At 43.4% G+C, this 12,408-nt stretch overlaps 1 protein-coding gene across 1 annotated transcript in view; it reads right to left on the reverse strand.

Moving 5' to 3' along the window:
* Positions 1-8,890, reverse strand: part of UFM1 (ubiquitin fold modifier 1) — a 66,916-nt gene extending 58,026 nt beyond the window's left edge. The window contains exon 1 of the mRNA XM_073613283.1: positions 8,756-8,890. Coding sequence (XP_073469384.1) covers positions 8,756-8,757 — 2 coding nt within the window. The 5' untranslated portion in view covers positions 8,758-8,890. The remainder of the gene's footprint in view (positions 1-8,755) is intronic.
* Positions 8,891-12,408: the final 3,518 nt, after the last annotated feature.

The following is a 12,408-nucleotide window of genomic DNA, read 5'->3' on the forward strand; positions in this document are numbered from 1 at the left end:
AAAGCACCGTTTTGCGTTAAAAAAAAAAAAAGTCCCTGACCCTTTCCAAATATGCAGCGGCTGAAAAAAAGTATAGTTGTGAAAGTGTCCCATAGAAAACCATGTTAAATGAATTGTAGTGTGTTTCTGCAAAAAGCACCAAAAAACACAAAGATGTAATACAGGTCTAAAATGTTTAGTAACATAATGGGGTTAAAAAAAAACTAAAATGAGCCCTTTATAGTACAAAAAAAGCAAATGATCACTACTGTAAGGGGTTCATTTTTTTACTGTAGAACTGTGAAAGTAATATTTACAGTAGCGATTATTTGCTCTTTTTGTACTATAAAGGGCTAATTTTATTATTTTTAACCCCATTATGTTACTGGCTGATTAATCGATTATGAAAATAGTAATCGATTAATTTCATAATCGATTAGTTGTCGATTAATCGATTAGTTGTTTCAGCCCTAATTATGATCACTGGAAGGTAAAAAGTGAACAATAATTAACTTGTTACAATGGCACCTGAATGTAGGTGGGATATATTAGGCAGCAAGTGAACATGTTGTCCCTGAAGTTAATGTGTTGACAGTATAAATGAAAAGGGCAAGCGTAATGATTTGAGAAATTTTGACCAGGGCAAAATTGTAACGGCAAGATGACTGGGTCAGAGCAACTCCAAAACAGCAGCTCTTGTAGGAAGTTGCTTGTCTGCAGTGGTCAGGGCCAAGGAAGATAAACCAGTAAATAGGTCATTCATGGGTGGCCGAGGCTCAGTGATGTACATGGGGACGGCTGGCCCGGGTAGTCCAATCCAATAGAAGAGCTACTGTGGTTCAATTTGCTGAAAAAGATAATGCAGATTCCAAAAGAAAGGTATCAGAACACACAGCGCATCGTTGTGGTCTACGGAGCTGCGTAGCCACAGAGTGGTCAGGGTGCCCATGCTGACCAGTGTCCACAGCCAAAAACGCCTACTATGGGCACGTGGGTATCAGAACTGAAACCCTGGAGCAATGGAAGAAGGTGGCCTGGTCTGATAAAAAAAAATATATATATTTTACATTATGTGGATGGCTGGGCACTTCGCTTGCCCAGGGAAGAGATGGTATAAGGATGGAGTATGGGAAGAAAGCAAGCAGGCAGAGGCAGTGTGATGCTTTGGGCAATGTTTTGCTGGGAAACCTCGGGTCCTGCCATTCATTTAGAGGTTACTCGACTTGTACCACCTATCTAAACATTGTTGCTGACAGAGTACACTCCTTCATGGAACAGATATTTCCCTGATGGCGGTGGCCTCTTTCTGCAGGATAATGCACACTGCAAGAATGGTTTGAGGAACACAACAAGCTTGAGGTGATGACTTTTTCCACCAAATTCTCCAGATCTCAATCCAATTAAGCATCTGTAGGATATGCTGAAAAAACAAGTCTGATCCATGTAGGCCCCACCTCGCAATTTACAGGACTTAAAAGAATCTGCTGCTGATGGCTTGGTACCAGATAACACAGCATACCTTCAGAGGTCTAGGGGTGTCCATGTCCCAACAGGTCAGGGCAGATTTGGTGGCAAAAGGGGGACCTACTCAGTATTAGGTAGGTGGCCATAAAGTTATGACTGATGATGTGTTTCAGTTTCTCTGATCATAAATAACTTTTATAGCTTTGCAAAATCGTATTTTGTGATAAGAAAGTGGCTAGCTTTTAGACAGATTATTACAGATAATAAAATAGCTAACATTTTAAAAACAGTCACAGCAACAGTTTTGATGGACAGTTTGGTCCCCTAACCACTTGAGCTCTGGAAGGTTTTACCCCCTTCATGACCAGACCATTTTTGCCATTTAGCATTGCGCTATTTTAACTGGTAATTGCTCGGTCATGCAACACTGTACCATGAGGAAATTTATATAATTTTTTTTCACACAAATAGAGCTTTCTTTTGATGGTATTTGATCACCACTGTTGTTTTTTATTTTTTGCAATATAAAAAAAAGACAGAAAATTTTGAAAAAAAAAAAAAAATCAATACTTTTTACTATAAAACATATAAAAAAAAAAAACTTCATACATTTTGGCCAATATGTATTCTGCTACATGTCTTTGATAAAAGAAATAAAAAACAATAATTATAAATGTTTTATTTTGTGTAAAGGTTATAGTGCCTACAAACTATGGTATATATACTGTATGTATACAGTATAAATACACTATTTTTTTTTTAATACTACGAATGACTGCAATCAGCCACCTATAATGGGACTGCAATAGTGCGGTGGGCAACCTAAAACTGAATGACGTTGGGAGAAACTGATTGCCACTGACATTAATATAGTGATCTGTGATAATACCATACACTGTCACAACGACACTGGCTGGGAAGGGATTAACATCTAGGACAATCGAGGGGTTAAATGTGTGCCTAACAATATGTAATGCGTGTTGCTTTTTACTACAGATCTCTTTGTTTCTTATCCCTGCTTTTCAGAGATAAGAAACAGAGATCATTCCCCCTGTACAGAACTTTGTGTTAATTGTGAGTCAAGAGCTCTTTGCTGTGAATGGACACAGCCAATCAGCAGGTCCCATCCTATTATTGACCGGAACTTGCTGACTGATTCCTGCTGTGTACAATCACAGCAGGTGTCAGCGGGGAGCACTCGCGCCCTAATCCTGGAAGCAGGCAGCGAAATACTGCTTCCATGAAGAAGTGTACTTGGTGGGCATGAATTTTAGGTAAGTGGTACATGTCAAGTAACATCCACATGAATGGCAGGACCCAAGGTTTCCCAGCAGAACATTGCCCAAAGCATCACACTGCCTCTGCTGGCTTGCCTTCTTCCCATACTGCATCCTGGTGCCATCTCTTACCCAGGTAAGCAATGTACCCGGCCATTCATGTCGTAAATGAAACGTGATTTATCATACCAGGCCACCATCTTCCATTGCTCTGTGTAGAGCTGCACGATTCTGGCTAAATTGAGAATCACAATTTTTTTGCTTAGAAGATAGATCACGATTCTCGCGGCGTAACATCATCTTTCACATTAAAACAAAAAAAAAAAAAAAAAACTGGACTAACTTTACTGTTTTTTTTTTTTTTTTTATTCATTGAAGTGTATTTTTTCCCAAAAAATTGCATCTGAAAGACCGCCGGGCAAATACAGTGTGACATAAAATATTGCAGCAATTGCCATTTTATTCCCGAGGGTCTCTGCTAAATTATATATAATGTTTGGGGGTTCCAAGTAATTTTCTAGCAAAAAATACTGATTTTAACTTAAGAAAGTGTCAGAAAAAGATTTAGACTTTAAGTGGTTAAACTTCCTGCATTTACACTTTGTTGAAAACTTGGCAGACTGCCTGGCTTATTTATTTACACAGAAGTTCTTTCCCTTTGATCTAAGGCCCCTTTCACACATGCGGACAGTATGTCCGTATTTCATCCATCCGTTTTCGGATGAAATACGGACATACATGCATCCCTATGGGATAGCGGGTGTCAGCGGATGTACATCCGCTAACACCCGATGTCGTCCGCCTCCGCTCTCGTCCGATTCTGCGGACGGAAGAAAATCCTATTTTTCTATCCGTCTGCAGAGCGGATCGGAGGAACACGGACAGACGGTCCGTGTTCCTCCGATCCCCCATAGGGGAGAGCGGAGATCTGACAGGGCGGTCCCTGCACAGTGTGCGGGTCCCGCCCTGTCATCTGCCTGCTCAGCTGGGGAAAGCGGAGCGATCCCCGCTGAGCAGCGGATAAACACGGGGCGGATCAACACAGATCCGTCCCGTGTGAAAGGGGCCATAGAAGGAAGCTTAGTTAAAATGTATCAAGTTAAAGACTTGGCAGAATGCCTGGATGCTTTCTTTTGACAGCTGAGTGAGCCGATAGTCTCTCCACTTGTTATATGAAAGAATCGGCAACCTCTGCAGGAGAGATCGTCAGGAAAGGGGAATCGAGATCACGATTTTTTAACGATTAATTGTGCAGCTCTAGCTGTTTGGTCCAGTTCTAATGGTCACGTGCCCATTGTAAGCGCTTTTGGCTGTGGACACGGGACAGCATGGGCACCCTGACCGGTTTGAGGTGACGAAGCCCCATACACAGCAAACTGATTCCCATTTTTTTCTGCTCTCAACACATCAACTTCGAGAACAACATGTTCACTTTCTGCCTTATATATCCCACCAAATTTTGAGGCCATTGTTACGGGATAATCAATGGTATTCACTTTACCCGTGGTCATAAAGTTATGGCTGATCTGTGTAAGTTGGATGTTGACTTTTCTATAATAAACAATAGAAAACACCTAAACGTGCTGATGTTTCTACAGATTTTTTACCTGCTCAATAGTGATCTTTGTGCTCCTCATGCTGATCAGTGTGCCCTGATTTAGTTGGTGGTCAGTGAGAGAAGTCTGACTTACAGGACCAGGCAGGAGAAACACCAGCTCCAAAAAAATGAAAAAGATAGGGAGGATCGTGGCAGGGGCAGAAGGGGGCAAAGCTCACATATAAACACAAGCTGTGCTTACATCCGGAGTATAACTTGCTTTGTGGCCGCAGCATTCCAGTAAAAAAAGAGGGGGGGGTGCAGTTGAGGGAAAGTAAAAAAAAAGGCTCAGTCATGTGATTTTACTGTCACCCAACTGCTAATGTAAACAAACCCTTACAGCACTTCCACACTGATCAGTTTTTAATGTGCTTTTGGGGTTTGACGTCCTAGGTGGACATCATATGACGTCCTCCCGGAAAACACCTCGTGTGCACCACAAGGGTTGCGCTGCGGCGTGATCTGTCAGTGGACACAGCCAATGGCTGATCAGTGTACCGGCCGCTGCCGGTACCACCTGTTTAATCACAGCAGATCACATGCCAACTGTAAACAATGAATGGCTTTGATTCATGCCATTCATTGTGTACAATTGTGTTGTTAGCTGTGATTGGTCACAGTGATCACAGCCCATCTGTACCATGTGATTAGCTGTGGCCAATCAACGCTAATCACAACAATACACACTGAATGAATCCATTTCATTCAGTGAAAATGGTTGCTTATATCAGTGAAATTCACTGGTATAAGCAATCATAATGTGCTCTGATCACAGCGAGTTAAAAAAAGATTGTAATAATTTTTTTTTTTTTAAAAAGTGAATATAATTTTTGAAATGTGTTTATTTTTTTTTTTTACATACTGTCACCAGTGTTTCTGATCACCGCTATACCAGTTATACGACACTGTACTGCACTGGTGACAGTATGTATATAAAAAATAAAAGTGAAATAAACTATTTTTTTACATTTCTTTGCTTACAAAAAAAATTGTGACACAAAAATTACTACTGCAAAAAACTTGTCATTCCTCTTACTAAATAAATTCCAAAAAGGGGACATGTGGGGAACATTTCTGTCCTGGCGTTTTCGGCTCTCAAGAAATGAGAGTGCATCAGGATTGATCAATTTTCGGATATATACACCATAGTTCATGGATTCTATAACCTTCTTACAGACTAAATAATATACACCAATGTGGGTTATTTTCAAAGAAATGTAGCAGAAGGGCCCTTAAAGTTGTTTCCAGAACTCTGGGAGCGAGTTCATCTGGAAGTCCCCCTTCTCCTTCTGCCGGGCCATTTACAAAGCCCAGCAGGGAACCGGCTATGAAGCCCGAGAACCGATTAAATAATTGGCTCGGGTGAAGACACCGCGGGATCTCTGGACAGGTAAGTGACCTAATATTAAAAGTCAGTAGCTGTAGTATTTGTAGCTGCTAACTTATTTTTTTCCGAAGAAGCCTGGAGCTCCTCTTTAAGTACATATCTGGTCAAATGAAAAATCTCCATAGTGTCCCCATCCCGTTTACCATAGCAAATCACAGCCGCTGGAGGTGCTCACGGGACTGGAGGAGATATAGAGGCGCCCCCCCCTCCCAAGGTGACATCACTTCCGCCCTATACCCACTGGGATCCCGGAACTTCTCCTCCAGCGGCCGTGATTTGCCATCATTGGTGGGACACCTATGCAGGGTTTGCATTTGAGCAGAAATGTATTTAACCACTTGCTTTCTGGGCACTTACACCCTCCTTCCTGCCCAGGCCAATTTTCAGCGCTGTCACACTTGACAATTGCGTGGTCATGCAACACTGTACTCATATGACATTTTTATCATTTGTTTCACACAAATAGACCTTCTTTTGGTGGTGTTTACTCACTGCTGTTTTTTTTATTTTTTTATTAAAGACCAAAAATTTTGAAAAAAAAAAAATTAACAAAACATTTTTCATATTTTGTTATAAAATTTTGCAAACTGGTAATGTTTCTCCTTCACTGATGGGCACTGCTCAGCAGCACTGATGGGCAATGATTAGCAGTACTGATGGGCAATGATAGAAGACACTGGTGGGCAATGATAGGTGGCACTGATTAGCAGCACTGGTGAGCAGTAAGGGGGCCGATGTCCATCTAACAGAAGCCGCTTAAATGCTTTCTTTTCTTCACGCTGACAGCGTGAAGAAAAAAAAAAAGCCAGTAACCAGCTTCTGTTTAATTCCGTGATCAACTGTCATTGGCTGACAGCTGATCACGTGATAAAGGGCATCGCTGTCATTGGCCCTTTACCCTGATCTGTGACGAGCCGAGTCCCAAGGACGTCCATGTACGTATTTTAGCTATAGCGCGAGTGTCAAGTGGTTAATGTAAGTTAAAGTGCTTGTAAAGGCAGAAGGTTTTTTTATCTTAATGCATTCTATGCATTAAGATAAAAAGCCTTCTGTGTGCAGCAGCCCTCCTAACACTTACCTGAGGTCCCTCTCTGTCCAGCGATATCCACAAATGTCTCAGCCATCCGAGATTCTCCTTTCTGATTGGTTGTGACACAGCAGCGGCGCCATTGGCTCCTGCTGCTGTCAATCAAAGTCAGCTAGCCAATCAGGGGAGAGAGGGGCTGGGCCAGGGGAGCTTTGACTCGGCTTGGGTGCCCCCAGAGCAAGCTGCTTGCTGTGGGGCACTCAACAGGTGGGAGGGGTCAGGATCCCAGAAGACGGACCCGGGAAGAGGAGGATCCAGGCTGTTCTGTGCAAATCCACTGCAACAGAGCAGATAAGTATAACATGTGTTTAGTTTTATAGGGAAAAAAACAAGACTTTCCAATCACTTTAAAACATTTTTTAACCGCTCCCGACCACCTCATGCAGATATACTGTGGCAGAAGGTCACGTACAGGCAGATTAACGTACCTGTACGTGGCCCTTTAAGAGGCGGCTTTCGGGCGCACCGCCGGGAGCTCCGTGACCGTGATCGCGGGTCCCGCAAACTCTATGTCCGCGGGGATACCCGCAATCGTCTCACGGTGAGAAAGAACGGGGAGCTGCTAATGTAAAAAAGCATTTCCCCATTCTGCTTAGCGACAGGACACTGATCACAGCTCTCTGTAATCAGGAGCGGTGATCAGCATCGTGTCACACATAACCCCTCCCTCCCACAGTTAGAATCACTCCCTAGGACACACTTAACCCCTACAGCACCACCTAGTGGTTAACCCCTTCACTGCCAGTCACATTTACACAGTAATCAATGCATTTTTAATTGCAATGATCACTGTATAAATGTGAATGTCCCAAAATCGCGCCAAAAGTGTCCGATGTGTTCGCCATAATGTCGCAGTCATGATAAAAATCGCTGATCGCCGCCATTACTAGTAAAAAAAAAAATAAATAATCAATAAAAATGCCATAAAACTATCCCTTATTTTGTAGAAGCTATAACTTTTGTGCAAACCAATCAATAAACGCTTATTGAGATTTTTTTCTACCAAAAATATGTAGAAGAATACATATCGGCCTAAACTGAGGAAAAAAAAAAATTTATATTTTTGGGGGATATTTATTATAGCAAAAAGTAAAAAAAATGCGTTTTTTTCAAAATTGCCGCTTTTTTTTTTTTTTTTTTTTTTAAATAAAAACCGCAGAGTTGATCAAATACCACCAAAAGAAAGCTCTATTTGTGGGGAAAAAAAAGGACATCAATTCTGTTTAGGAGCCACGTCGCACGACTGCGCAATTGTCAGTTAAAGCGGCGCAGTGCCGAATCGCAAAAAGTGCTCTGGTCTTTGGCCAGCCAAATGGTCTGGGGCTGAAGTGGTTAATAAACTGCCCACTAGATGGTGCTTCCCTCTCTATACACACACAGCAGCGGTGAGGGGGGAAAAGAAAAAAAAAGAAATCGCACCGCATTCCTGTTCAAATCACATGCAATTCTTTGCAGTGGGATGTGCTCGTATTTATTTTGTGTTGACGCAAATTATCGGTACTCGCTGATAAAAAAAAAACGGTATAGGTGCATCCCTAATTTCCTCTAACTTCCTGTTGCATCTTTGAGACAGAAAATGAGGGGAAATTTCCCCAATAGACACAAGCAGCAAAAGATAAAGGGGGGGGGGGAGTTAACCCTTCCATACATTATACAATATACTACATAACCATATCTGTGGCTACATATAGACTTCAGCACAGCCCATAGTGTGCCTGAGCCCCAGACAGACATGTGGGAGCTGCCATTGCAGGATGTGGGCCTGGTACACTCAGTGTCAGCTTGCTGGAGAGGAAGGAGTAAGGTGACAGTACTGGAGCAAACAGCAATGGCAGCCCCCCTGCCCTGCCAGCTTCACCACATTCCAGGACATGGGCAGGCACTGGGCGCTCCACTCCTGCCCAGCTGTGCCTGAACGTCTATGACCCCCACCATTCCCCCTCTCAGAGCCCCCCATTACTTACATCTTGTACACACTCCTCTCCTCACTCACTCCACACAAGATGCTGCCACACCGGGACCGACGTCACCCGCGCAGGCTTCCTCACTTCAAGGCTGCCCCAGAACACGCCTGACCTATTTCATCGACATAACTGCAATACCAAGAGAAGTTTTCCACCACGCTAGCTACATCGTACTATACTCTGACTGATAATAATTCTCCAGCCGGCTTAGCTCTCATAGAACAAAGCATAATAGGTTTCCTATTTGGCAGGCGCTATAGAACAGCACCCGGCACGGAAGGACCCATGGGGCCCTTCTATGTTTCTACGTGTTCATAAGAATATGAATCACTGTAAGGCATGACGTCAGCAGCCGTGTGAACGGCGCGGCCATATTTGATAAGGGCAGAACTTGTATCTGTATAGTAGAGGATTTGATGGAGACATATATATTTAATAAAAAAAAAACAAAAACAAAAAAAAACGGTATAAGTGACCAATAGCTAAGACCTCATAAAGCTGAAGTGTATTATTATTATTATTAATATTATTTTGGAACACAGAACCATATACTTAATATTAGTAACTAATTATATATGTAATTATATGCGGGTGACTGCTTCTGCTAAAAAAAATCTTCCCTGAAGTCCTTCACAGTTGGTGGATACTGTCATGAGAGATGTCTTGCAGCACTATTAAGATTAAAGGGTTTGTAAACCTTTGATTTTTATTTTTACATGTTATACTTACCTGCTCTGTGCAATGGTTTTACACAGAGCAACCCCGATCCTCCTCTTCTGGGTCCCCCTGCTGATGCTCCAAGCCCCTCCTCTTCATCCGGTGCCCGCTTTCCCTAGAGGCACCCATGCAGGATCTAGGGTTCATGCCACCTGTCGGGGATTGACCCGGACAGTCCAGGATTTGAATCATGTATCTGGGTTTCAGACCACCTGAAACCCGGATACATGATTCAGAATGGACTGCAGTTTCCCAAGTAAATGAGTACCACAACCATACCTCCCAACATTTTGAGAGGGAAATGAGGGACACCTACTAGCAAAAGCATGTAGGCATAGGACACGCCCTCTGCCACACCCCCTTAAAGGAGAATTAACCTAAAAAAAATGAGTTAAACCCACAAGGGCTTTTTTTTTTTATCACTACTATTCCTTTATATTGGCTTTTGAAATTTACAAATGCAACTATTTAGAATTTGGATGAAAGGTTTAGCACTGGGGGACACTTTTTGAAAGCTAAAACGTGAATTTTATATACAACTATATAGATCAGACCAAAATGAGGGACAAATGAGGAGGAAAGAGGGACAGAGACTTTGCTCCAAATCAGGGACAGTTTGGAGCTATGCCACAACCACCAAGTACATAGGTGTGCTCACGGACCCCACCCCTATGCATAGACATAGCTCCCAACTGTCCCTGATTTCGAGAGACTGTTTTGAACAAAGTCCCTCTGTCCCTCTTTCCTCCTCATCTGTCCCTCATTTTGGTCTGATTTATATAATTGTACATAAAATGCACTTGTAATCTTTCAAAAAGTGTTTTCTAGTGCTAAACCTTTCATCCATATTCTAAATTGCTGCATTTGTAAATTTTAAAAGCCAATATAAAGGAAAAGTAGTAGTAAAAAAAATTTATTTAACCTTTTTAATTAACCTTTTTTTTTGGGTTAATTCTCATTTAAGGGGGCATGTCCTTTACCTGCATACATTTGCTAGTAGGTGTCCCTCATTCCCATTTCAAAATGTTGGGAGGTATGTACAGAGAGGAGAGAGCGCTCAATCTGCTCCTCCTCCTCCCACCCTTACCTCTCTGTCTGCCCACCCACACTCCAATCCCCGGTGTTCTGTGCCTCAGGAAAGGAATGGCTGAGCTAGAAATTTGAAGCTCAGCAGCTGGCAGATACACTTTGGAGGAAAGGTGTGGATGCCTGAGCCTCAATCCTTGGTTGAGTGAGCTCAACATCCAATGTCTGTGACTGGCATAATAAAAATGCCATAAATCTATTCCCTATTTTGTAGACGTGATAACTTTTGCTGAAGCGAATCAATATACGCTTATTGCGATTTTTTTTTTTACCCAAAATATGTAAAAGAATACATATCGGCCTAAACTGAGGAAGAAACTTGTTTTTTTTATATTTTTGGGGGGAATGTTTATTATAGCAAAAAGTAAAACATGTTGCTTTATTTTTTCAAAATTGTCGCTCTTTTTTTGCGCAAAAAATAAAAACCGCAGAGGTGATCAAATACCACCAAAAGAAAGCTCTATTTGTGGGAAAAAAAAGGACATCAATTTTGTTTGGGTACAGCATTGCATGACCGTGCAATTGTCAGTTGAAGCGATGCAATCCTAGTCAATCCTAGTATATGAATGTGAGTTAGGGACCTTAGATTGTAAGATCCTTGAGGGTAGGGACTGATGTGAATGTACAATGTATATGAAAAGTTCTGTGTAAACTGATGGCGCTATATAAGTGCCTTAAATAATAATAATAATAATCTATCCAATGAGGAGAGCGACAGTGGCTGGAGCCGCTGCACTCATGCACATCACTCGATCGGATTGAGCTCTGGTAGGAAAAAGTGGGGGTCTAGGGGGAGCTGCAGCACAGGAGGTTTTCACCTTAAGGCTGGGTTCACACTGGTCCGACAAACGCTCTGACATTGGGAGCTCATGTCGCATGACGTGTGAAATTTAATGTTTCCCTATGGGAGCCGTCCTAACTGGTCCGACACAAGTCGTTCCGACTTTAGAAATGCTCCCTGTACTACTTTGGTCCGACTTTGATCCTACTTCAGCCTATTGACTATCATTGAAGTCGGATCAAAGTCGGATTGCCGTCTTGCATGATCTGACTTCGGCACGCGACTTGTGCTCAGATGTTCTTGAGGGGGAACTCCGCGCCAAATTTTAAATAAAAAACCGGCATGGGTTCCCCCTCCAGGAGCATACCAGGCCCTTGGGTCTGGTATGGACCTTGAGGGGAACCCCCTACGCCGAAAAAACGGCGTGGGGGGTCGCCCCCAATCCATACCAGACCCTTATCCGAGCACGCAGCCCGGCCGGACAGGAATGGGGGTGGGGACGAGCGAGCGCCCCCCCCCTCCTGAACCGTACCAGGCCGCATGCCCTCAACATGGGGGGTGGTGCCTTGGGGGAGGGGGCGCGCTGCGGCCCCCCCACCCTAAAGCACCTTGTCCCCATGTTGATGAGGACAAGGGACTCTTCCCGACAACCCTGGCCGTTGGTTGTCGGGGTCTGCGGGCGGGGGCTTATCGGAATCCGGGAGCCCCCTTTAATAAGGGGGCCCCCAGATCCCGGCCCCCCACCCTATGTGAATGAGTATGGGGTACATCGTACCCCTACCCATTCACCTAGGGAAAAAGTGTCAATTAAAAAAAAACACTACACAGATTTTTAAAGTAATTTATTAGACAGCTCCGGGGGTCTTCTTCCGACTTCGGGGGTCTCTCCGGTTCTTCTCCGCGCTCTCCGGGTCTTCTGCCGGGCTCCTCCGCTATTTTCTGCTCTTTTGCTATAGCGGAGGAGCCCGGTCTGCTGCCTTCTTCTCTTCGGGGGTCTCTCCGGTTCTTCTCCGCGCTCTCCGGACCCTCTGCCGGGCTCCTCCGCTCTCTTCTGCTCTTTTGCCGCTCT

Source organism: Aquarana catesbeiana, linkage group LG02 (assembly GCF_042186555.1).
Source record: "Aquarana catesbeiana isolate 2022-GZ linkage group LG02, ASM4218655v1, whole genome shotgun sequence".
Classification (NCBI taxonomy): domain Eukaryota; kingdom Metazoa; phylum Chordata; class Amphibia; order Anura; family Ranidae; genus Aquarana; species Aquarana catesbeiana.